At 41.8% G+C, this 25,083-nt stretch overlaps 1 protein-coding gene across 1 annotated transcript; it reads left to right on the top strand.

Annotated features, from left to right (window-relative positions):
* The first annotated feature begins 18,721 nt into the window (after positions 1–18,721).
* IL12B (interleukin 12B) lies at positions 18,722–24,328 on the top strand. Its single transcript, XM_027682799.1, has 6 exons — positions 18,722–18,806; positions 19,900–20,175; positions 20,685–20,802; positions 21,830–22,023; positions 22,785–22,930; positions 24,192–24,328. The coding sequence occupies exons 1-6, from the start codon at positions 18,722–18,724 to the stop codon at positions 24,318–24,320; spliced, it is 948 nt and encodes a 315-aa protein (XP_027538600.1). The 3' UTR covers positions 24,321–24,328.
* Positions 24,329–25,083: the final 755 nt, after the last annotated feature.

The raw sequence follows: 25,083 nt of genomic DNA on the forward strand, positions 1-25,083 counted from the left end.
GGAAATTCTTTGTACAATTTCTTTCCCCTTTTTAAGTCGTTTGTCTAAAAGGAGAAGAGGACTGACCTTGTTATTGAAACATGTGGCAGAAACAAATCACGTGTGTTTGTGTTAGTTTAATCAGGTAATTTAATCTTTCAGTATATTAATGCTGCAGTATCAGACACCATGGTAAATCCCCCCTGATACTGCATGAGTTCCATAGAAAGAGTCAAAACTATCAATGTGTGTGAAATTATTGGAGGGAAGTGAAAATCCTTAAATATTATTAAAATAATTAAGGCAGTTGCAAAATCCTAAATTGAAAGGGGAAGTTGTATCAGAGTAACATTTTCTGTCATGAACTAATTCTTGGTGGATTGAATTTTGACAGTGCAGTTGCTTTGGGCACACCTTAACATCAGACTCCAGTTTTAAAGTGTGTGGATTACAGCACAGTATTTCACTTAATAAAACAACTGTCACACTGTCATTTGCTTTCACATTATCTCATACAGCTCAAAAATCACATTAACTTTTTTATTTTCTGCTTAAAATACCTGCCCCATGGTTCTCGTGTAAGATCCTCCTTTTCCTTACCTTTTGCTTTTAGTTTCCTTCTCCCCTTTTCTTTCTCCTGTCCTCTCCATTCCTCTCACCATTTTTGCCTTTTCTTCCAAAACAACACATGTGCAACAGTGAGATAAAATCTAATTCTGTTTTTACAACGTGGTAGTTGTTTCCAGGGGAATAACACTCACCAACAAGGTCTCTGCTCCCCTTGGATGTGGGGCAGTATCCCCCTCTCCGTGGGCTGCAGGGGACTCTCAGTTCCAGCACTTGGAGCACGCCCTGCCCCTCCTTCTGCACTGATCTTGGAGTTTGCAGAGTTGTTTCTCTCACACTGTCTTTCTCTCTCTCTGTCTGCTGTTCTGCAGCAGTTTTTTTCCCCCTTTAAATCTGTTATCCCAGGGGCACCTCCACCATCACTGATGGGTCTGGCCCCGACCAGCGGCGGGTCCATCTTGCAGCTGAGTAGTGGCATAAGGAGAAGTGTGACGCAGAGATTAGTGTAACTCATAATATAAACTGCTGTGTGCCCTTTGCAGGGTTGTCTAAAGCGAATATTCAGGACAGGTTCCTGGTTTTTATTTTACCAGTTCAGTTTGCAGCAGTTCTTCTGTTCCAAAGCTGGCCAAGCTTTCAGCTTGAACAATTTTTCATTTCCCAAAAAAGCCATTGGCAAGATTTTGTTTTGATGTCATTTCATGGCATTGCATACTTGCATAGGTCATATGAACTTTGTTGGCACACCAGAAGTGAGACTTGTAGTCACATTGGAAAATACATTAGTTGCCCAATTTGAATGTCACCAATACAAGTGAAGTTTCTGATGTGCTTTCAAAAGTGTTAACAAGGTGTGAGTTTAGGCAAAATGTTTGTGAAGTTCAAATTAACTGCAGTTTCTATTGGATTTTTTTGAAAATCCCTGAGTTTTGAGAATTCAGATGTACTCTGAAGATGGCTCCTTGATAAAAAAAATAAGCAAACCAAAGCCTGGAATTAAACACAAGGAAAAGTTAGAGTTGGGTATAACATATAAACTGGAATGTGTAAACTCCAGGCAACATACATGACTCAAGTCAAGCATTTTCATGCAACTTTATTTTTATTACCTTCAAAGCACAAGAGATTCTGCTGAAATGCACCAGAGGGGAGAGAGTGTGAAGGGAATGAAAAAGACATTCAGTGTGGTTGGGAATTTGGGATATTCCACAGTGTGTCTGGAGAATGACATTCAGCTTGTCTGTGACGAGAGGGGTGTGGAGGAGAGGGAATCACAGGAACTGGCAGGCAGAGAAGGCAGCTGGGACACTGCAGAGGAGAGAGGAGGGGGACAGGGTGGGGAGTGTGGGGCAGAACGTCAAGAAGGAATGATGCCAACCATGGTCCAGTTGTTGGAGCAGGCTCTTGTCAGGAATAAACAAGGAACTCGAGGCCTCTGGTGGTCAATGTGACTCGCTATTTGTCCCAAACAGGGACAAAACCTGTTACTCAAATTGTGTGTCACATCTCCTTCTTGCCCTCTCTCCTCTCCCCAAGTCTGGCTTTACCTCGATTGTGGGTGTCCGAAGGCTCCTGTTGACCTTCACGGTGACGACGTGACATGACATGGTGGGACTTCCATATTTTGAGTTTGGTTTTGCTCTTTGTAAGTACTGAAAAGTACTGACAGAATAGCCCCCCAAAAATTACTGAAATCACAGGTCAATTACTAATAATTTCCATTCAAAGGGAGTGCAGTGGATATGGGGGCATGACAGTCAAACAGCTTTACAGCTGATGTGGGTGCTGCATAAGGAATTTGTATCAAAGAATCACTGTCTTTCTGTCAAACCAGAAAATCAATTGACAAAAATAATCTTCATATTTTATTCTGTTGTTTTACTTTGCCAACAGCTACACACTGATTAGTATTTTTGAGCTGTGTCCATTTAGCTTTTCTTCTTATTTGGCAGCATCTGGAGTATGAAACTAAAACACTCCTTGTTTCTATTTGATCTCCACTTTAATTCCTACTGCCATTTCCCAGGTATCAGCTATAAATACCAGGAGTGAAATCCTGACTCAGGGAACTGAACACAACTTTTTTTTCATTTTGAGTTAAATATTCTGTTATTTAAATGAGCAGAGATATAACTGCAGTTTTTTAAGCACCTTGAAACCATCAGCCAAATCCTGACTCCTAAATTGTGTGAAGTCACCATCCATAGCTACAGGATTGTGTATTGACATGGAAAATATGTGACACAAGAATTGATTGGTTAATGTCCAGTGTAATGTGGTAGGATTTTATATCAAAGAAAAGCATTAGAAATTTGTATTTCAAAAGGTTTCCTTAGCAAATGAAGAAAACCAGCTTCTTTATCCCGATCTGCAATAGATGACACTAGGCCTAGGTTGGACATCAGGAAGAATTTCTTCATGGAAAGGGTTATCAAGCATTGGAAAGGGCTGCCCAGGGAGGTGGTGGAGTCTCCATCCCTGGAGGTGTTCAAGGAATGACTGGACGTGGCACTCAGTGCTCTGGTCTGGGTGACAAGGCGGGGATTGGTCACAGGTTGGACTTGGTGATCTTGGAGGACTTTTCCAACCTAACTGACTCTGTGATTATGTGATAGCAGAGGTGCTCCATTCTTGGTGGCCTCCTCTGAATTCTCTCGATACTCACAGGCGGGTGACGGCACATAACTTTCTTGTCACAACAAAGAGCCAGTTTCAGGCTTCTGGGTTTTGAGGTCAAGTAGGGTCTTACAGCCAGTTCTGGGGGAAGTACTACAGCGAACACAGACATACGTCTTCTTTGGAAGGCTCACTATTGCATTACATAATAGAGAGCACCACCTCTGACTCATCGTATTTTTCTATTTCCCCTAATATGTAGATGAAACCACAGAGTTGTTTTGACTGGAGCTGGTTTTTACATCCCTCGACAACCACTTCAGCAACTGGAAGCTTTGCCAAAGGAGGAGGTTATGCAAATGAAGGAGTTTGACCTCCACCACAGCCAGTTCAGAAGGAAACAGCAAAGTTTTAACATAGAAAACTGTCTCGGTATTTCAAAACTGAAAGTCTGGAAAGAGGGAGGACTGAGTTTGTACAGGGGAGAGCTGTGCTGAGGAGAGTGTCTCATGCAAACAAATCCACTGTGCACCACATAGAACCCACACATCTCCTTGCCCACCCTCTAGGCCCACCCTCCAGCCCTTGTGCAGCAACATGTGTTTATTATTCAGGAGGAATTTCTTCACTGAAAGGGTTGTCAGGCTGCCCAGGGAGGTGGTGGAGTCCCCATCCCTGGAGGTGTTCAAGGAATGACTGGATGTGGAACTCAGTGCTCTGGTCTGGTTGACAAGGTGGGGATCGGTCACAGTTTGGACTCTGCTCTTGGAGGTCTTTTCCAGCCTTAATGATTCTGTGATTACTGACACCATTTACATTGCCAAGCCATAGACAACTTTCAGCTGTTTCTTAATGAGAAAATGCTGGAGTTACCTGGGAAATACTGGGCTCCCAGCCTTCCTCTTTCCGTCTGTGGTTATACCACAATTATTACATCTATAACAGGTTTGTACAAACAAAAAAAACATTGCCGAAACTCAAAGCGAGTGAGTTTCTTCTCAGTGAAATTGTGAATGAAGGTGGAATTTTCTTTTTTACCATATGTGCCATTACCTCAAAAAGTCATCAGTAAGGAGGAAAGACATCCAAAAACTTGGGAAGACTTTTTAATCAAAACTAAACAAAAAAGGCTGAGACCACAGGGAAAATAGACTTAATGAGTTGTATTAGTGTTTTTCTTTTAAGTCTCCAACGCTAAGATTCCCTAGAACTAGATTTTGAAATTTCACTTAAAATGCTTCCACTTGACTTTCCGTTTCCTTCTGCATTTCACTGATTTTCTTTGTTTTTCTCTCTTCCTGCCACCCTTCTTCCCCAAATCTATCAAGACAGATTTCTGAGTGCCTAATGCTTTCCTGATAATTACAGTAAGACTTTAAACTTCCAAAGAAACCTAAAAACCTTCTTATCTCTCTATGGTCAATCCATCTCCCACAAGCTGCCCAAACCTAAACTGACTTGAACAGATTTTAGCCTCTTTTCCCTTTTAGCATAGCACAAACCATTAGAAAGGACAGTGTTCTCATGGGCATTTGTACATCCACCTGCTGGTATTGATAGTGATTAGAAACTTGTAAGCAGCCTGAGTCTCATTTGGAATTTCAAAGTAACTACTGGGATATTGCCTATTTTTCTGCCTATGTGCTCCAACCAGTGAGCAATAGCAGTGAAATCCTAGAGGGATTTCAGCTTCTCAGCCTCCTCAAAGAGCAGCAGTGGCACCAGCTGGAATGGCTTTTGTTGGGATTTGGGTTAAGAGCCCCAAGTGCCACATCCAGTCGTTCCTTGGACACCTCCAGGGATGGTGACTCCAACACCACCCTAAGATTAAGCAAAGGGGATTTTTCTTCTTTTTTTTTTTTTCCTTTAACTTTGACCAACTGAGAAACTTGGTTCTTTTAAGAGAAGTGGCTTTAAATTTTCCTTCCCAAATGCTGCTATGCTAATGTGGTCTGTGAGGAATATTAGACTTCCTTGCATTCTGCTGGATTTCAACGCTAGTAGTGTTGGGGTTTTTCTATATAAAATGAGAAGTGGAGGTAAAGAGTCTGCAGGACAAACCCTCATGGCTCAGTGTTTGTGCAAGGATTGGTGATAACAGACATAAGCTACATACAGCTACACGCAGTGTTTTCTACTGAAGCCTCATCCACACCACATGGTTTTATACATGCTGTTAATGGGAATGTACCTATGCCTTTTCTGCCACATTTCTGCCTGCCCTGCCAGGAATTCTGATTCAAGTCATAGCAATTGAACATGTCAGATGGGACCTTTCTCAACAAAGATGCCTCTGGCTCACTACTGAGCAGTGCAGTGTGAGACAGCGTAACTTTCACCCTCTCGACAAAAATCAAGGCTATTTAGTAGAATTTGTGTTTTTCTCCCCATCTTTCCTTTCTTTTGGATTTGTTGTATATAAGTAAAGCTGCAATGTAAATGGTGAAGTTCCATCTCACCTGCTCAGTCACAGGTGTTCAAGAGACATTTGTGTCCAAGATATTACAATGTTTATGGGGTTCTTTTCTCCTCATTTCCATTTCTTCCTCTTCATGAACAATTAACTGTAAGGAAAGGGCAATGCAAATGCAGTCTCCTGTAATGGAATGGTAATGACAGTGCAATGGAAACTTACAGCTGCTCAGGATTTTAGCTCCGATGACTGTTCCTAAACCATGTCTGTGCCCAGCCACCTCCCCCTACCAGCTGTGAATAAACTTTGCCTTTAGTTATTTACAGCTGTGCTGCAGATTGGAAGGTTCCTGTTTTCTTAGAATGATGCCCTTTGTTGCAGAGTTCTGTGGAGAGCTTTGTGTGACTCCAGGGGCTCGGCTGCCTTCAGACCACATCCTGTGTCTGCGGTGTTCCTGCCAGCTGCCCATGGAGCAGTGCCAGGCACACAGAGCAGTGCCAGGCCCATGGAGCAGTGCCAGGCCCATGGTGCTGACCACAACCTGCAACGTGACCGGCCCTTTCAGCCAGCAGGAAGTTCCCTGTAGATCCGGATGGAAGTGTCCTTCCATGAGGATGCTTGGAACACTTCCGTAGTTTGTTCATTAAATTCAGTAGGTCAAGAAAAAAAATGTTGTGCCGCTGCAAGATTTCTCTCCATCCCATCTCTGTACACCATTAACTGGCATATTCTAGGCTGCTTTCTCTGATGGAAGTGGTTTTCTGCTGAACTCTCTAAATCTTTAGCAGATCATTCGTTTGAGACCTATTTCTTTACAAGAAAATAAGCACACGAATGCTAGTCCTAGTCAACACATCAGAGACAAATTAATTACAAATATGGATCATTAATTGATACCAGTAGATGTTTTATTCTCAAAATTAGGGCCTCAGACTGGGCTGTTTTAATCAGCACTAATGAAATACTCTCTTTTTTTAAAAACTTCTCAGAAGTGCCAGACATGGTGGGATTCCTGTGGGTGTCCTATATAGGGCCAGGAATAGGACTTCGATGATCCTTGTGGGTCCCTTTCAACTCAGGATATTCTATGATTCTATGAAATTACAACTGACAGCTTGTTTGCTTTGGGCAAACAACAGTTCCTTTGACAAAGGGACTTATTGTTATGATTGTTAGACTAAAGCATTCAAGTGATTCTTTCTCTCAGATATTAGTTATAGGTGGAAGAAATTGAAACAGAACATCTGAAATTGATATTATTATTATTATTACAACTGGTTTTGCATGGGAATATTAATGTTTAACTTCTGAGGTAGTCAGATGTGTGAATATGGAAGAGATTCCGCAACACAGGAATTTCTCCTGCCGTTTCTGACTTGCCTTAGAAATTCCTTAACTAATTGGAAGTTAGCTTTGCTACACAGTATCAGAGGAATTTACATTGTGGGAAGTCACATGTGCAAGCAAACCCTTTGTCAGCCCCTGAAGGCAGAGATAAGCCGTGTCAGGTGTTCTGTTTTCAGATGGGCTTCCCTGCAGTCGGCTGTTACCGCGGCAAGGAAGTAATTCCATTTGTGGCTGGAACCACATTTGATTGACTCTCTAGTGATGGGGAAAGGTTTGGTGGAGATAGGAAGAAACTCCACAGTGTGTTGGTTACGTCAATGCCTGTTGTGTAACCTCATTGGGCTTTGCACAGAGGAATTGAATTCTCGTTTCCACTACTCTCAGGAGTGTCCTGGGGGATTTCACCTATAGAAAGAGGCAACAGGAAATGCCAATTAAAATGTAAAGTAAAAAAAGGAGTGATGTGCTCTTGGCTAAAACTGTTTACAAAGTCAAGTGGAATTTGGATGCCAAGGAATCTTTATGCTCTGCAGCTCTGCCTTGTGGTGTTAGAGACTAAGTCTAATTTCCACCTTGTTCACTCAGTCTCCAGCTACACAGAGTGAGGATTGTCCCCCAAAATCACAGTGAACTCCACAGAGCAAAGTAAGGAAGCGACACAGAAGAGTCAACAATCACTGTGTGAGAGCTGCAGGGGTGATTTATTTACTGACCAGGATAACATCCTCTCCTCCCTGTAAACCAGAAGGTCCTGGTTTCATACCTTCATACTTTCTGTCCATAATGAGAGCAGAACCCAGCAAAGACTCTCCTCTTTTGGCACAGGATTAAATGAGCTCTGATATGTGCAAAACCTAGTAATTTTAACTTAAATGGAGTATCCATCATCCACTCACAGTTCTGAAGAGCTCTGTGTAGAAGATCATCCCCAAAAAAGGTCTCCTGTTCTGTTTTCAGCAAAAAACCAACTCTAAGTACAATCCATGGGCATTTTAAATGTGAAACATTTCCTTTCCTTTTTTTTTTGTCCCTATATCTCCTTAGGCAAATTTAAGAGAGATCTCATCCTTGCTCAGGTCTAGGAATTTACTGACATTAGTCAATTATTTCACCTGAGTGACAGATGCTTTTTCTATGGGCCTGTTGTGATGCTTTTAATCAGGATGATGTCAGAGGCAAGGGAGGAGCAGGGGAGCACAATTCCCAGTATGAGCAACTCAAGGCACATCCTCATCCTCCATGGTGTGATGGTAAGCAGAAACAAATGTGTTCACTCCAGGCAAGAAGTTTCATCATTCTTTTGGGAAAGTCCTTGGGAAGTTTCCTTATGTAGGGCTTTGTTTTCACTCTGACATCTGAATTGCTTAGTGTAAGGCAGTTATTTAGTAACCAAACTGCCGTTGAGTTTGCATGAACATGAACGTGCTCCTGGTCAGGAGCAGACGTGGGAGAGCACTGGGAGAGCTCAGGAGACTGATTGTCACTGCTATTTCATTCAGGATATGGTGTATCAGCACCCTAACCTGCCCCTGTCCTCGAACAAGGAGCCTTCTGCAAAGATGTCAGTCAGAAATGGGTGGTGGCAAGAAATTGAGTCGCTGTGGTTAAGTAGGAAGCAATTCCTACTTATAAATTAATTCCCATTAATTTTGCAACAGTCCATATGTCAATGCAGCTGGGAATGAGACAACCAAAATATAGTTAAAAATCAAAGACTCTCTCTTATGTCTCTTTCCTCCACTTGTTTAATGCTTTTTGGCTGCAGAAACATCCTATTACTAGTAAAATAAATTTCTTAAAGACTTCAACCCTTTCAAGATAAATTCAGTGAACTGCTTCGTATCACAAACACTGTAACAACAACTGTCCAGCAGTTTAAAAATTGACCAAGAAAGCTGATACTTGGTGAAAAAAGAAAAAAATTCTACATGGATCTCGTGTTCTATGGCTACAATTAGTAACTGAAATAAAGGACAAGGACAATAATTTTTAAAAGTACAAAAACGTAATACAGACTGACAACACTACAAAATGATTTCAGTCCTACAGAAAGTGAGGGGTTGCACTGAAAGAAGTTGCACTGCAAAGTTAACTTTTTGTGCTTCCATTTTTTAAATTGCAAAGGAATTGTTAAAATATTTTATATGCTCCCTATTAGAGCTCAGATCTACTCTGAACACCTTTTCAATAGACAAAGTTCAAGAAGGTGAATTCTGTGACATATTTCCAGCTGAAGCTCATGTGCTGCTGGCCCCTGCAGTTTGCTTCACAATTCCCTGTATGAAACCAACTAAAGAGAGAGAGAAGAATATATTCGTTTTCTGTCCTTGAAATTCTGTGATATATGACTCAAGTGGATATTAAAAACCTGAGTTTCACTTTTCTTCAAATTTTCCAGTGGAATTTCAATTGTATGTTTAAAAATTTTAGACTATTGAGGTGGCCTTACTCTCTTAAAAGCTCATTTAGAAGCATCTCAGAATGGGCTCTGGGCCAGTTTGCAAACCTCTGTTGCACAGAAAATATTTAAAATTTGCAGTAATCCAAGTTTGTCTTCTATTAGAAATAGAAAATTAAAGCAAAAAAAAAAGGCTTTTCTTTCACCTTTCATTTAGGAGCGTGCTGCAAAGTTCCAGAAACCACTCCCAGATTCCCTTTTGCAGTTTATTGACAAAAAACCTATGTAAAGTTTTGAATTACATAGTTTTAATTGGTTTTCATTAATCCTAGGTTAGTATCAAACAACCTTATTATTTTTCTAATGATAGTATTAATAACATTCATAATTTTACAGGGACACATCTTTTCTTGACCTAACTGTTAAAGCTTGGATTTACATGACAACACACGAGGTTGAATTCTCAGCTTACACTTTTTCCTGCAATCAGCTTCTAGATATTGTGGGTGCAAAGAATAGCTGAGGAATAGGACCTGGCTCCACCCTGAGTCCTAAAGACCAGCAGGAGACAGGAAATACTGTTTACAAAAGTAGATAATACCTGGGACTGTGCAAGGCTGGCAGGGCTGCAGCCCCTCCTGGGCACAGTTATTCCAAAGGTCACCTGGTGCCACAGCCAGGAGGATTTGCCAGTCCACAGTCCCTCTCTTCTACTGCGGTTGCTGGAAACCCTCCCACATCAGAGCTCCTGAATTTTAAGCATTCAGGGTTGGTTACCAACATGTAGTCCCACTTATTACAATGTGACTTCAGCAAAGAAGTTACAGGAGTGACTGTCATGTCCCAAAAGCAACCAGTGGAGTAATTTCAGGAGTTTCCTTTGACTTTCAGAAGTTCAAGGACGCTTCAGTGGTTTATTTGTGAAACGACTTTGCTTTCCAATTATGACCTCATTCCTTAACAGTCATGGGAGGTGGCAAAGTTCTTATTACATAATTTAAAATATCTTTTCACCACCTTCAGGAAACTGGAATTTTCTGACAGGTAAAAAAATGATGCAACAAGATGCCTGGATCAGGGCTGGGCATTGAATCTTACTGTGAACTGCTGGTATCCCTCATAAGATGGGGTCTCATTCTCGGTGTGGGTCTCTAGGCTTTAGCATCAAATAAGTATCTACACATTAATAATTGTATAGCAAAACAGGAAGCTGTCATGACTTCTCTTCCAAGTATATCCCTGCGTACTTTAATTATAGAATAATAGAATATCCTGAGTTGTAAGGGACTCACAAGTATCATCAAGTCCAACTGCTGCACAGGACACCCCAACAATCCCATCATGTGCCTATAGCATTGTCCAAACCCTGCTTGGACTTAAAATGGCCTGAGTTAGAAAGCCTTTTTTTATAGAAGTTGTCTGACAAACAAGAAAATGTTGCTTGAGTTTAAGGCAATAAGTTACTACTGGGCTTTTCCCTTTACTTTCAGTTTGATATGTTATTTCCCCCACCCCCACCACTATATCCTGGCCTAAGTAAGGTGACAGTGGATTTTAAATAGTTGCAAGATCACACTCAAGAAATGAGTGAACTTCAAGGAAACTTGCATTCAGCTCCTGCAGTTGGGTGTACTCTGTCAGATTTATCAACTGTATGTCAGATTTGTGATGGAAACAGAGGGTTGATGTCATGGGGAACATTGATTTGCAGTGCATTTTAAAAAAGCAATGAACCATCTTCCCATTCATGCCCTGGGGGAGGAACTTCTGTGCTTCCTGTGTCAGAGGATTGGTGTCTTTATAGTTCTGTGATAAATCTAACAGAGATACCAGTTTCTTTTGTATCTCTGCCCCATATTCTCTGAGCATCTATAAAGATTTGCAAAAGTGTATCATGGACTTAGGTACCCAAATCCCACTGACTCTAGAGAGCCATTTGCTGTAGAAAATGTGATCTGGTTCTTAAAACCCTTTGGAAATGTCATACCTTCTTTTGTCTTTTTAAAAATCCTTAGGCAGGATAGTACTATCACATTCTTTTTACATTTCTAATATTGTCTGTAAACACATGCTGCAGGTGTGATGGCATCTCTGCAGACACACCCAACACACAGTGAGTTACAAGTTGACTGGGCAGATGTGGATTTACTGGAGAAGGGAGTAAGACTAAAAGATGAAACCCCTTCCTTTCCAGTTCTCTTGGATAGCATCAGCTTCTGCTCCATGTCTGCACTGAATTCACATCCAGCCCTACACTGAACAACACTCAGCTCTAACTGAAGGTTGAGTAATTACATTTGCATGGTATTGGCCAATTAATTAGTTTAGGCCTCAGTAATCCTACTATAAATGAGGTAACCATCTTCTTGTCCTCTCCACCTAAGGAGGGAGAGATACCCAATGTCCCCATCTCAGTCAGCTGCTCTGGTTGTACCAGAACTCAAATGAATCACTTTTGACTTTTAACAGAAGTATTTTTCCCCTGTGCTGTTTTACATTTCTCTCAAGGTTGGATCTTGGTTCAATGATTCCATGTAGTAGCTTGAGACAGGGATTTTTTAGGAAAATTCATTGATATACCAATATGACAGTGTTTCCTGATGAAGTCACATAAGTCACTGTTTAGTGAATTATAAAAAACAGAGTTCCCTTTTCACTGCTACTGCAGCAGAAAGAGCAGTAATAAAACTTGATCTTTGCTATCTGGGAAAACTAGACAGATGCTGAAGGAAATTCCATATAAAGCAATAATACTGATTATACATATTATATAAATTGTCCTTTTCCTAATGTTATGCATTTTTTCCTGTATTGAGGTAAAATAACTTTTGTCATTCCATGAAGCAAAAATCATCTCTCCTTCATAAGAAAGTAACCGCATTTTCAAAGGGGGGGGTTCTGCCATTTCTCCCATTTCTGCCAAAAAGGAATATTTCCTTGGCATTAGAGGAAAGCAAAACATGACCAGAGAGTTTCCACCATTCTCTTTCAGTGTCATAGGGGAAGTAGAATAAAAAGATGGGAGAGAAGCTGCTCTCCTCCGAATTTCCCCTTTAGAATATATGAGCTCATAATGGAAAACCAGACTGTCATCGAAGATATTTTCACAATCTCTATGTTTTAATATTTAAAAATTCCTCTAATGGATCATAGCATGGATCATTTCGTGGAAGTTCCACAGAAATATGTCTGTGCTCCATAGCTGATATCTAGGATTCTTGGCATAAAACTTGGGTACCATGTTACTCCATTTGTCCTGTGACAAGAACTGAGCTAAGGGAACTAAGTGTTTCTGCAAGCACACACTGAAAATGTGTATTTTTTAATATCAATTATTAACTATTCATGTTTCAGAATTAAGAAGGCACTTAACAACCACCATCAGGTTGGGCAGATGTTTAAGCTCTGCAGTAGTGACATTCCAATCAGAAAGGAAAAGTTGGATGCATGGCTGACATAAGCAAACAGCCAAGCTGAGATGGGCTGAGGCAGGAGTAGATAATGTGTATGTAAACTTACTTGTGCCCTTATTTCTCTGTTCACTGACTGAATGCAGCTCTCCAGTTTTCCTGGTCACAGCTGGCTTGCTGTTAAACTTGTGTGTTATAACAAAATGAAGTTTTGGAAATTGGAAACGGACTTAAATGGGAACAAATTTTTGTTGAGCCCTGATTCAGGCTGGGCTCTTTGTCCCTTGTGCAAGGAGAGCTGCAAGTGCTGACTGAGGCTGCTGTTACAACAGCATGAGGCCATGAGGGGAAGGAACGCCACTGTTCCCTGAGGCTTCCTCCCAGCCCTCATTCCAAGGTGTCCCCTGGGAGGAGAAGCCAATGAATGGGACAGTGGTGCCCAGCCCAGCCTCCTGCTGACTTGCATTCAAAGCTAGTCAGGCACCAGGATCAGGAGGAGACAATTTTCTCACCAGGAATGGGTTGGATACCTTTCACTCACATGTGCCCCAGCTGCTCCTGCCCCATCTTTCTCCATACACTTTCCTAGATGATGTTTTCTCCTTCTGAACAGGGAAAACCAATGGCAGGAGCAGTGTCAGTGTCCCCATGGCCCACCTTCTGCAAATGGCCTGGATGACAGCAGCCATTCAAACAGGAGTGGGAATACAAACAGTCCATGTGGAGGGAGGATCCAAAACTGCCTGAGAAGACATTGGTCCCAAACGATCATGGGAGAAAGGAAGACAAACAGCAGCCAGATCACAGATGGTACATGGGCCTGTAACCCTCAGTGTGTGCAGGTAAGACCGTGAGTACGTGTGGGAGAGGGAGATTAGAGCTCTCTGGGATAAGTGAGGGGTGGAGCTCTGTAGTTATTAATAACATTTTGGAAGCATCGAGAACTCTGGCTTCTCTGTTATATTACTGATATGGATCTCAAATGAACAGTTCACTGATTGCTGGTCAATTCTGTGTCAGGAATAAATCCATAAACCACTTTGATCCAGATTCAGCATTCGGGACATGAAGGGAACAGTTTTTCTCTGTGTCAGAGGCACCATTTCAAACCTGCTTCCAAGAGCTGCCCTCCCACCTGGGGCCCTCGTGCTCCGCCTGCCAGCTCTGGCTATGAGCTCTGGCAAAGGGAATTCTGAGGCCAATGTTTGAGGAGCAGGTTGGGCACCTTGGGATTGGCAGGGAGTCATCAGGGCCACCTGAGATTGCAGTGCCTGAGTTTTGAGTTCTGTCAGATGGGAGGGAGTTCCAGTTCAGCTGCCAAAGGTGTATGTGATCCTACTGAAGCCACATTTCTTGGAAGAGGATGGCTAAGGAGGGGAAAGGAGTCCACTGGCACTATGTATTTTTGTGTAAAGCTTCCAGCACAGTTAATCCAGAATCCCAAGACTACCCTCTCTCCAATTGGGCGATTCCACCCTCTCTGCTGTTTGCCTCCCAGGTGTGTGGCAATAAACAGGAACCCCATGCACTGCAACTGCTGATAAGTTTATCTCCCTGCTAATTTGGGTTGCTCCTCCTCTTGTTTTATGTACTTGACATATTTGAGGGCACCAAATATGCAACATATTGAGGATGCTTGTGTTGTTTCATCCATGCGAAGGACTTCTGAAAGACCATTCGAGTGCTGCCTCCAGCTTTGGGGTCCCCAGCACATGAAGGACATGAACCTGTTGGAGCAAGTCCAGAGGAGGCACCAAGATGATCTGAGGGATGGAGCAGCTCTGCTGTGAGGAAAGGCCGAGAGAATTGGGATTGTTCAGCCTGGAGAAGACAAGCTTCAGGGTGATCTAATTGTGGCCTTCTGGTACCTGAAGAGAGCCAAAAAGAGAGATGGAGAGAGAATATTTACAAGGGCCTGGAGCGACAGGACAAGGGGGAACAGCTTCACACTGACAGAGGGCAGGGTTAGATGGGATATTGGGAAGAAATTCTTCCCTGTGAGGGTGGTGAGGCCCTGGCACAGGTTGCCCAGAGAAGCTGTGGCTGCCCCATCCCTGGAAGTGTTCAAGGCCGTGTTGCAACAGGCTTGGAGCAACCTAGTCTAGTGGAAGGTGTCCCTGCCCATGGAAGGGAGCTGGAACTGGACAGGCTTTAAGGTCCCTTCCTACTCAAACCATTCCATGATTCTACAGGCACCATCTTTTTACTGCTGGATTTCGGCACTATGGCTTTGACTGTAGGAATACTGTCACTGGAAAGTACATGGGATAGAGTCATGTCTCTTCCTAAGCAGGTTGAATTTCAAAACTTTTTTTTGCTTTTATAATCCATGTATTTCGGTTTGCTTGACAAATAATGAGAATTGTATTCTATTATTTCACAAATAATTAAAAAAAAATGAAAACTTTTTCCTCATTTTCACACCCCATATTGAGCACAGAGCTCTTCTTATACCTGAGGTCTAAAAGGTACATCAGGTTTATTAGATTATATTTAAAAACTGCAACATAAAATAATGTGTGAATACCCAGTTTTTATTTCTAACCTGGAACTAATTGTTTATTTTTTGGTTGACCTAAGTCTCAATTCTTAGAACAAACACAATTCTAAAATACTAATAAAAAAATATATATATTCCCTTTACCTCTGATTGATGTGGTTGCTGGGATTGTATTTCATGTAATTATCTCTTTGATGCTTATCATGTAGAAATGGTTTTAGTTTATTTAACTTTCTCTTTCTGTCTTTATAATGTATTCCCCACCAGAGAGTTTTGGAAGTTTATTTGGCCTGTATTTACTCTTCCTTACATAATGAACAGGCTGTATGAGAGACAGAGAATCAGACAGGAAAAAGAAATGCTCAAACTATAAAGGTCATTTTAACAATCTCATAATCTCATTTCCTCATTCAAGTTTACCTGGGAGTCCCAAACTTTTTTTTTTTTTTGCTTTAGCTGTGCCACTATGTAAAAAAGGAACTCAAACCACGTGTTGCAATTCTGTGGTATTGCGGTGAAACAGAGCATCCCTTTCCTTTCAGAGTTTAGGAGTATTTATAAGGGAGCCAGCACTTCGCTTCCTTCAGATCACAAATCAAACCTGCCTGACAACTTCACTAAAGGCGCCGTCACAGGAAAAGGTGAGAATTCCTTTCTTCTCTTACTCTGGTACCAGCTGCTTCAGATAAAACTAATGAGAACTTATAATTATTTATTTTAAAGTGTATTTAAATAGTTTTTGTGACATTTTCTCAGGATAGTATTTCTATGCTTATCTCCCTGAAGTTTAGCATATAATGTACGTATGTACAAAGCTCACAGAATTGTTATCTATGCCATCAGGTAATAATCTCTTTATCTCACTGTACTGGTGTTGCTGGGGTGTGAATGGTGACAAATATGTAGTTATGGTCAGACTGTTCCATTGACTTGGCCTTGCCTAGAGCTGAGACTGGGCCAGATGAGGCCCAGAGGTCCTTGCTGACAGAAATTATTCTGCGATTCTCAGCAAAGGAATTTGTGCTGATTTACAGCACCTTGTGCTCCATATCACAGGGAACACAGAGAGAACACCAAGGGAGGGGATTCTGCCCCTCTACTCTTCTCTCATGAGACCCCTCCTGCAGTGCTGCCTCCAGCTCTGGGGTCCCCGACAAAAGAAGGACATGGAGCTGCTGGAGCAAGTCCAGAGAAAGCCACAGAGATGCTACAAGGGCTGGAGCTCCTCTGGTCTGAAGCCAGGCTGGAAGAGCTGAGGGTGTTCAGATTGAAGGAGAGAAGGCTTTGGGGAGACCTTAGAGCCCCTTCCAGTGCCTAAAGGGACTCCAAGAGAGCTGGAGAGGGATTTTGGACAAGGGTCTGGAGTGACAAAACAAAGGGGAATGGCTTCAAACTGAGAGTAGGTTTAGGTTGAATGTATGCGAACAAATTCTCCTCTGTGAGGGTGGTGAGGCCCTGGTACAGGTTGCCCAGAGAAGCTGTGGCTGCCCCATCCCTGGAAGTGTTCAAGGCTATGTTAGACAGGGCTTGGAGCAACCTGGTCTAGTGGAAGATGTTCCTGCCCATGGCAGGGGGTGGAACTGGATGATCTTTAAGGTCCCTTCCAACCCAAACCTTTCCATAATTCTGTGATTCTCTGAACATATGATGTTGGAATGCTCTCCTCATCTATGAAGTGCTCAGGCAACTGCACTGATTAATGATGTTCAGAAACTGAGTTTATTTCTGATTAATTTTTCAATAAAATTTTGAGATGGAGGAGGGAGTGTTCTCCCCCCATCTCAAAAATGGAATAATTTCTGTTAAAATTGTTAACTTCTTTCATCACAAATCTGTGAAGCTTCCCCCCAAAACCAGGAGAAACTTTTCTGTTTTGCAGGTTTTAATTTTGACAAAAGGTTGCTATGGAAGGAAAGGCATGTTTCACACTCCTCCAGTTTTAGTTGGTGTTTTGATGTTTAGTTTTGGGTTTATGAAGTGTAGTGATGAATGTCGTGTTTCAATGACAGAAATCGGCGTCTTTTCAGAAAGTTGCAAAATGTAGTTTTCTTTTGGAAATTCCAGATAATCCTGCCTGCACATGAAATCATCAGCAAAGAGTGTTTGCCTTGTAATGAAGCAATACACTACTAATAGGATATTATATGTTTTAGAGGTCTTTTCCAACCTAAATGATTCTGTATTTGGCTGCTCGATGGTAACCGGCTTTTCACTGGGGTTTGTGCTGCTCTCAGTGCAGATGCAACAGGAGCTGGTTCCTCTCCTAAACACCCTCCAGATACTTTGCTGGTAGCTTCTGGTCCCATTAATAGCTGTGCACAAATCCAAAGGGCACTGGCCCAGGGACAGCTGATTTCTGATCGAGGTTAAGGATGGCTCACAACAGCAGGAGCTGCCAGTGAGGAACAGATTGGGCACACATAGGAACACACACTCTCAAGAAATCAGGAGGGCTACTCCCCTTTTATTAAAAAAAAGACTGGTTTGGGAGGAAAAAAACCCCAACCACTTAATTTTGTGTTTTTCATGTGCATTTGGACTAACACTGTAGTCAGAATAGGCTTTGGAAGCTATATTCAGCAGTCTCTTTTTCTAAGCCATTTTCCTATTCATTTGGCTTAATCTCCAGTTAAAAAAGGTCTAGAAGTGTATCTAAATAACAGTTGTTAAAGTTTTTTATGCACCCAGTGGTTACTACAATATTTGATAAAGGTGTTTGGTGTTTCATAAAGAGCTCTAGCAGTATTTTGAATAAGTTCAGGATAAATATGCATTTATATATTGTAAATACAGCTACAAACACAGCAACAATGATCTACGTATCCAGCCCTTTCTGCAAATAGAGCTGTGGCACTGAATCCAGTAGGAATTTTGCCTGAAATTGCTTGAAAATTTAATTAGAGTGTGCAACCTGAGGTGGACACTAGAACAGTCAGGCAATGGTCAGTGTTGGCTCCAGCTGTACACTGTGTTATTGACCCTGCTGTCACTTGTTCTCACAGACATGATGGGGACAATGGTCCAGCAAAACCCTTCAGCAGGCCCTTCCCTTTATTGACAATCTTTTGTTTTATTAGGACTGCTGATGTGTTTAGCCCACAAGCTTTGCATGAATGAAATTTAATGTCCACTGATTCTTTAGTCCAGTGCCTTGTTCATACAACTGGCCTCACTGGCATCAGAAGGACTTTTCTTGCATGAAGCCAAGGGATCTGAGGATGCTTCTGAGCTCCTGATACATCAATGCACACAACAATTTCCTCTGAGGTCCATGATTGCTTCTCTACTCTGGCTTGTGGTGAAAGCTACAAGTGGATCAAAATAGTGTTACAAACTCAATTTTTACATAGTCCAAGAGCTTTTAGAACAGGAGAATGTTTCTTAGTTCACTGGGACTGACCCTGTCTTGTCACTCTGTTCAGCATGAGCCTGATTTCAGTGCACACTCAGCCAACCTCAATGAAGTTCAGCAATTTATTTTTTCCTTCCAGATGCCTCACCTGCTCTGTGCCTTACTTTCACTGTTTTCCTTTGCTGCCCTACTGGAAGCTGTGCAGTGGAAACTTCAGGAAAATGGTAAGCGAGTCTTCACCTCCTGAGACCTTCAGCTGCCTTCAGGACATGGGCATTTTTGAATTATAATTGTGGCCACATGCACAGAATTTGTTAATTATAGTATCTTAGGCCACAGTTCTTCCTATGTCTTTGTTTGTCAATAATTAGCCAATTAATGGGAGTTATTGGAAGAAATATTTAGAAGTCCTAAAATGTCATACAATAGCATATTTGTTATATTTGCATTAACAACTGTCTTATTTCCTATTCCTTCTCCTCGTGTTTCAAAAGTTTCAGTCATGCAGCCTGGAGGCAGAAACAGCCTCTTGTGACTTAGATAACAGCCCAAAATCAAACGAGTGAAGAATTAACTGTGGAAAAAATATTTCTAAGTAAAACTTAAAACTCAGAAATAGTTTATCAACTTTTCTGGCAAATAAGTCAAATGTAAATACATTTGTAAAAATACAGGGTCGGTAATAAACAAACAATTCTTTTGAATAATTTACCAGAAAATTTGGCTAAATTCAGATAATAAAATTTGTTGTTCTTATTCACTCAGTGTAGCTCCATAATCCAAGCTGCCTTCAAGGCAATTGTCCAAAAAGAAGGACCCAAGTCAACATGAAAAAAATATCCTCTATTGTGTTCCATTTCTAAAAAGGAATTAAATTACTTTCTCCCATATATTTACATTTAAAAAAAAGTATCCTGTGGGTTCTCTGGGCAATACCACAGTGCTGAAAACTGCAAATCTGTTTGTCAGCATTGGGAATAAACTTTGTGTTTGAAGTCTGTAAGACTCACCTTGCCTGTGTTTCACATGTCCATGAGCAGTTTGGGAAGCTTCCAAACTTCCTAGAGCTGAATCTTTTCTGTCAGTTAAGATTCTGTGTTTGACAGGTATTTCTTAGTGTTCCTCCTTTGTGGTAAAGCCTTAAAGCTCTTATTCTGGTGGTGAAATGCTCTGGTGAGAAGGTGCTAGAACTCACTGGAACTCACAACATACTGGAGTGTTGAGCTCCTGGACAGCAGAGCTGAGGAAAAGGACTCAATCCAACCTTCCCACTGGCATGTAGGAGTAGCTGCTAATTTCTTTCTTTGCCATGTCCAGTGTATGTCATAGAATCTGAGTGGAATGCTGAAACACCAGCTACAAGAGTGGAGCTCACCTGTAACTCACCTAATGAAGCAGTTTACTGGAAAAAGGACTCTGAATGGAAGGGAAAAGGAAAGACTCTGATTGCTGAAGTGAAGGAATTCCCAGATGCTGGAAACTACACCTGTCTGGCAGAGAATACCCATGAAATCCTCAGCTATAATTTCTTCCTCATAAGCAAAATCGACTCCAATGGACAAATGATAAGGTCGATTCTGAAAAGCTTTAAAGGTATGTAAGATGATGGGATGCTCCTTGCTCAGCTTTGGGCACTGAGGGCCAGAGGGAGCTTTCTGGAAATGTGTGAGAAACACCCACTTTAAAACGGGTTCTCTTAAAGGCTTTACTGACAGTGGAAGGCAAATAATTCCTTCAATGTCTCTGTGGTAACAAACACAGGGATTTGCCCACTGTACAGCTGCAGGATTTCTTTGTGGAAGGAACAGTTGATTTGTCCGTGTAAATCTCTTCCTGACAGCTCTTTGCCACAGCCTGGGTGTGCTCTGGCTTCTGTCAATGCCACGTTGATGTGGTGCCACGTGAACCAGCCTTTGACCACCACCTGTGGTTATTTGGCTCTAACTACACGTGGCTGCCCACGGGACAGTCTCAGACTGTGTCTGCCTGTGAACCCACCTGCCAAAATAGATATAAGTCCATCGAACTGCTGTTTTGTCTTTGCTTTGACCATTTCGGTAAGAATAATAAATAAACCATGTTTTCTTTCTTTTTCCATCTAGAGCCAAAGTGGACGTTTTTAAAATGTGAGGCAAAGAACTACTCTGGAATTTTCATGTGTTCATGGATGACAGAAAATGAGAATCCAAATGTGAAGTTCACCATCAGAAGTCTAAAAGGGTAAGAGCTTGTACTTTCCTTAACAAACTCATAGTAAGGCCAGAGCAGCCCTTTGTGTTACTCTGTCTAGGAGATCCCGGATTTTAGGCTGTTTAGAACATGTAGAAAGGAAGAAATTTCTCTCGCAGAGCCAGAATATCTGCAAAATATTTTGAGGCATCACAGGGAATAAGTTAACCAATAACGGCATGGAAGTAGCTCAGAAATTAATAAAGACATGAAAATGGAATGACCCCCAGTGGGCTGTTTCAGCCACAGAATAACTTAAGCAATAGCAGAAGAGTTTGTGGAGGGGAGAGAGGAAGTTGAGCCAAAAGCAGAAACAACCACAGCTCCGAGTCCCCTCTCTACAGAATGAAGGGAGTGGGAGGCTGCACCCACGGCAGAGGCCACATGCCCACTGACAAGTCTCTGCTGAGGAACACAGCAGAAACCTGTGAGGGAAATGTGTGACGGGAACCTTGGGGGGATTTCCTGCCTCCCACCACTCCTGGGGGTTTCTCCAAAACATGGAGTACTTCAGCAAAAGTCACTTCAGTTCATTAAAGAAGAAACAACAAGAAACAAGTTTTATTTTGCTGAATGCAAAAATAGAACCAGATTCAGATAGTACTTTATAGGTGGGTTTTGGCATTTATTTCCCAATAGATACTTCTCAACCTTCCCTCCTTTCTTCAGCAAGGATTTGGAGAGGGTGAAGGAACAAAGTAAGATACTAGAGCTTGCCACAGGATGGTAGTAATAAGAACAGAGATACCCTGCTTTAGGATTAAACACTGATTCCTTCTGCTAAGGCAGGAGGTGTGGTGTGGTTGTGATTTTACATTAATATGTCCTACAGCACTGAAAATGCAGGAACTCCCACTGAGCTTTTTCTGCAGCAGATGAAAGGCAGCCATGAAATGATACAAACAACATCAAAATATTACCTTACCTAACCTTACAACACTACATGTCGTTGTTGTTGTGGCAACACATTCTCAGAACCAACCAGCATCCCCACTCCTTTACTCTGTTCTGTGTCCAGCCCTCAGGGAGATGTGACCTGCAGCAGCCCTGTGGCTCACACTGATGGATCAGTGACCAAATACACGTCCCAGTGCCGCAAAGAAAACTTCTGTCCCTTTGCTGAAGAGTCCCAGCCCATTGACGTGTTCCTGGAGGTCATTGATGAGGTGGAATATGAGAACTACACCAGCAGCTTCTTCATCAGAGATATCAGTGAGTAGACCAGGAATCATGATCAATTCTTAGCTTTATTCTTGCTGCTGACAGTGGAAGCAAGGGTAGGTGATCACACCAGCCTTGGGAATCCCTGCCCTATTATACTGTAAATCTGCATCAAGCCCCCAGTTACAGGAACAGGGGAAAACATGCCATAGCAGCAGCCTGGAAGAGGATGAGGAAGTGAAGAAGCAATATCTCCCTGGCTTGTGACCTCAACCCTCTCACGCCCACATGTCCCAGAAGTTCTGTAGCCTCCTCTAATAGATGGGCATGTTTCAGAAGGGGTATGTGGAAGAAGTCAGAGAACAACCAATAACCCAGCAGGCTTTTCTCTTAGAACTCATTAAGGCTATGGATGCTTCCCTCCTGATCCATTCCCACAGATGGGCGTCCAGGGCAGATTAATAGAAATGGATAGGAATAAGAGGATATAAATTGTGATCATGATGCCACAGGGCATCCTAAAGAAACAGGTGTTTGTTAAATGCCCTAATAGTCAGCAGAGGTTGAAGATATTCCTCCGTGTCCAATGTAGCCCTCTGCAACCCTTCAGATCTTACCCAGAGATATTATGGGAGTGTGCTTTATTTTCTGTGAGTAGCACAAAAGGCAGTTCTTATACATAATATCTACTCCTCTCCTAATCTCCTGGAGTCTCCCAGTGCTCATTCCGATAAAACTATAAACAGTAGGACACCAACATCCAATATTATGTTGCTAATGTGAATTAATTACCTCTATATTTTCTCTTGCAGTAAAACCTGACCCACCCCAATGTCGGTATGCGGCCACAAATGGAATGGTGACCTGGGAATATCCCAAAACATGGAGCACTCCGAAGTCCTACTTCCCTTTGACTTTTAAGGTCAAAGTTAAAAGCACGAAGAAACGCAAAACCCCGGTAAAAATACATTTGAAACACAATTTTATTGCTTGAACAGACAGTATAAATAATATAAGTTTTGTATGTAAGAATCACAAACTAAAATTAAAAAAAAAGAGTGCTCAGACCCAAATGGGGCAAGTTCTGCCTTGGCAGAAAAACACCTTCCCAGTTCTATGAGCAGTAAGATCCCTGATGTTACTGAGGAGAGAAAATCCTACCCAGCATTACATAGCTGTGCTAGCATGAGAAAAGTATTTACCAATTCATTAGTAGGCTGTGTGGGTCCTAATGTATGAAAATCCCAATTTCCAAATCAAGAAGTCTCAGATCTCTTACACGGATTTCCTCGTATGTTGTTCGTGCCTGGGCAGCTCAGACTTTATAGGGGAACAAGAAATAAGGAATCACCGATTCATTTGGAAGCATTTCTGTTCAGTCTGTGGTCTTTGCCACTCTATTTCTTGTTAGATAATTATTATCTAAACATTGTTCCTCTGTGTCAGTTTTAAATCACAGATGATTTTGCTTCCTTTGCTGATGCTCACTGACACACAGTGGTGATGGTGACTTGCCTGGGTTGGCAGAGAACTGGAAAGACCAGCTGACCACAGAGCAGGACCTGAACTGCAGTGCTGCTCTGCCTTGGTCCAGCAATCAGAAAAGCAAGCAAATGTAGTGATCATCCCAGCTTGTCAGGGGATTAATCCAGAGACATATCTTAAGAGGATGTGTTTTCCTCTGTGGACAGAATCCACTCGCCCGTACCAGCAGATGGGGCCATTCCCCCATTGATTTTAGTGGTGTTGGCTCCTACAATCCCTTCAGTGGAGAAACTGGAGAGTCTCCAGATGCTTCTTGTATCAGCCACAGGGCCTCAGTGGGCATTTCAACGACACTGAAAAGGAGTAACCTCTGTCTTTTATGGTTCTCTCTCTGAGAGAAGAAATAAAAAGAGAAAACCCCAGATAAATAAATAACCCCTTTGTCTTAATGAGTGTTTCAGTCTGGGGTTTGGATCACTTCAGAACACCAACTTCAGTGGAACATGAGCTGTTTAGTTGGTTTCTGCTGTGACTCAAGTTCTCACATGGACTGTTTAGTTGGTTTCTGCTGAGGCTCCAGTTCTCACAAGCCTTTGCTGTCTGTGGGTGGTACTGGTGCCTGTGAAACACCAGATTGCCAGTGGGGGTTTAAGTGACATGAGCTTGTTGGAACATTTCTGGTGCTGTGTTCTCAACCTTTACAACCCACTGAAGGAGCTGTGCCCTGTTCACAGGTCATCTATGTTACTGATGAACAGTCATTCCACCCTCCAAACACTGGGCCAAAGGATGAGATTTCCGTGCAGGCCAGGGATCGTTATTACCACTCATCCTGGAGTGACTGGTCTTCACTCTGCAGGTAAGGCTTAAAGAACCTTCTACTAGAGAAGCAGGGATGATTCCTTACCTAGAAGAGTATGGAGTCTATGATTTTTTTTTCTAATCTTAAATGATCATTGATTTTACATTTCCTTGTAATCATTTTTGTCTCCTGAATATTCTTTTTCATTAAATATCTGTAAGAGAATAAATGTGTTGGGCTGCTTAAATGGTGATTCTCTTACAAAAATAATCGAGGAAACAATTAGAATCCATTTAAATCAGAGAGGAAACAATGAATGTAGCTTCAAGGACATGGGTTGGGTTATAGTGCCTCACACGCATCAGCTGAAGCTGAATCCCTGATCCCCATCAGACACAGAGCCTCCTGAGCCTTGCATGATGTGGGCCTGTGGACTAAAAATCTGGGTCTGAGGAGAATTAAGATAATTCTTACGTAAATTTGCTTTCTCTTATTTTACAGATAACTAGTAAGAGATTCCAGGAGGATGGCACAATACTCCTAAAGAAAGCAAAGAAGGAACCAGCACAAGAATATAAGCACAATTTGAAGAAAAATCTGCATTTGAGATTATTAAGAAGTCATAATATGTCTTTTTTTGTAAGATATGAATATGTTCCTGATTTTGGCAGCTCTTAAATTCCCCAGATATGAGTAACACCTTTAGCATACATCATGTTATATTAACATGAATTTGATACATTGCAGTCAGCTATTATTGTCGGTTCATATTATTATATTTCATTTATTTATTTAATATTTATTTATTTATGCATTATTTATGT

The sequence above is a fragment of the Neopelma chrysocephalum genome, unplaced genomic scaffold (genome assembly GCF_003984885.1).
Source record: "Neopelma chrysocephalum unplaced genomic scaffold, ASM398488v2 Primary Assembly neopelma1_63, whole genome shotgun sequence".
NCBI classification, from domain to species: domain Eukaryota; kingdom Metazoa; phylum Chordata; class Aves; order Passeriformes; family Pipridae; genus Neopelma; species Neopelma chrysocephalum.

Coding starts and splice junctions, on each gene's coding strand:
- IL12B (XM_027682799.1), top strand. CDS start 18,722: ATGCCTCACCTGCTCTGTGCCTTACTTTCACTGTTTTCCTTTGCTGCC. Junction 22,024..22,784: donor CTTCTTCATCAGAGATATCA/GTGAGTAGACCA, acceptor TTTCTCTTGCAG/TAAAACCTGACCCACCCCAA. Junction 22,931..24,191: donor CGAAGAAACGCAAAACCCCG/GTAAAAATACAT, acceptor CCCTGTTCACAG/GTCATCTATGTTACTGATGA.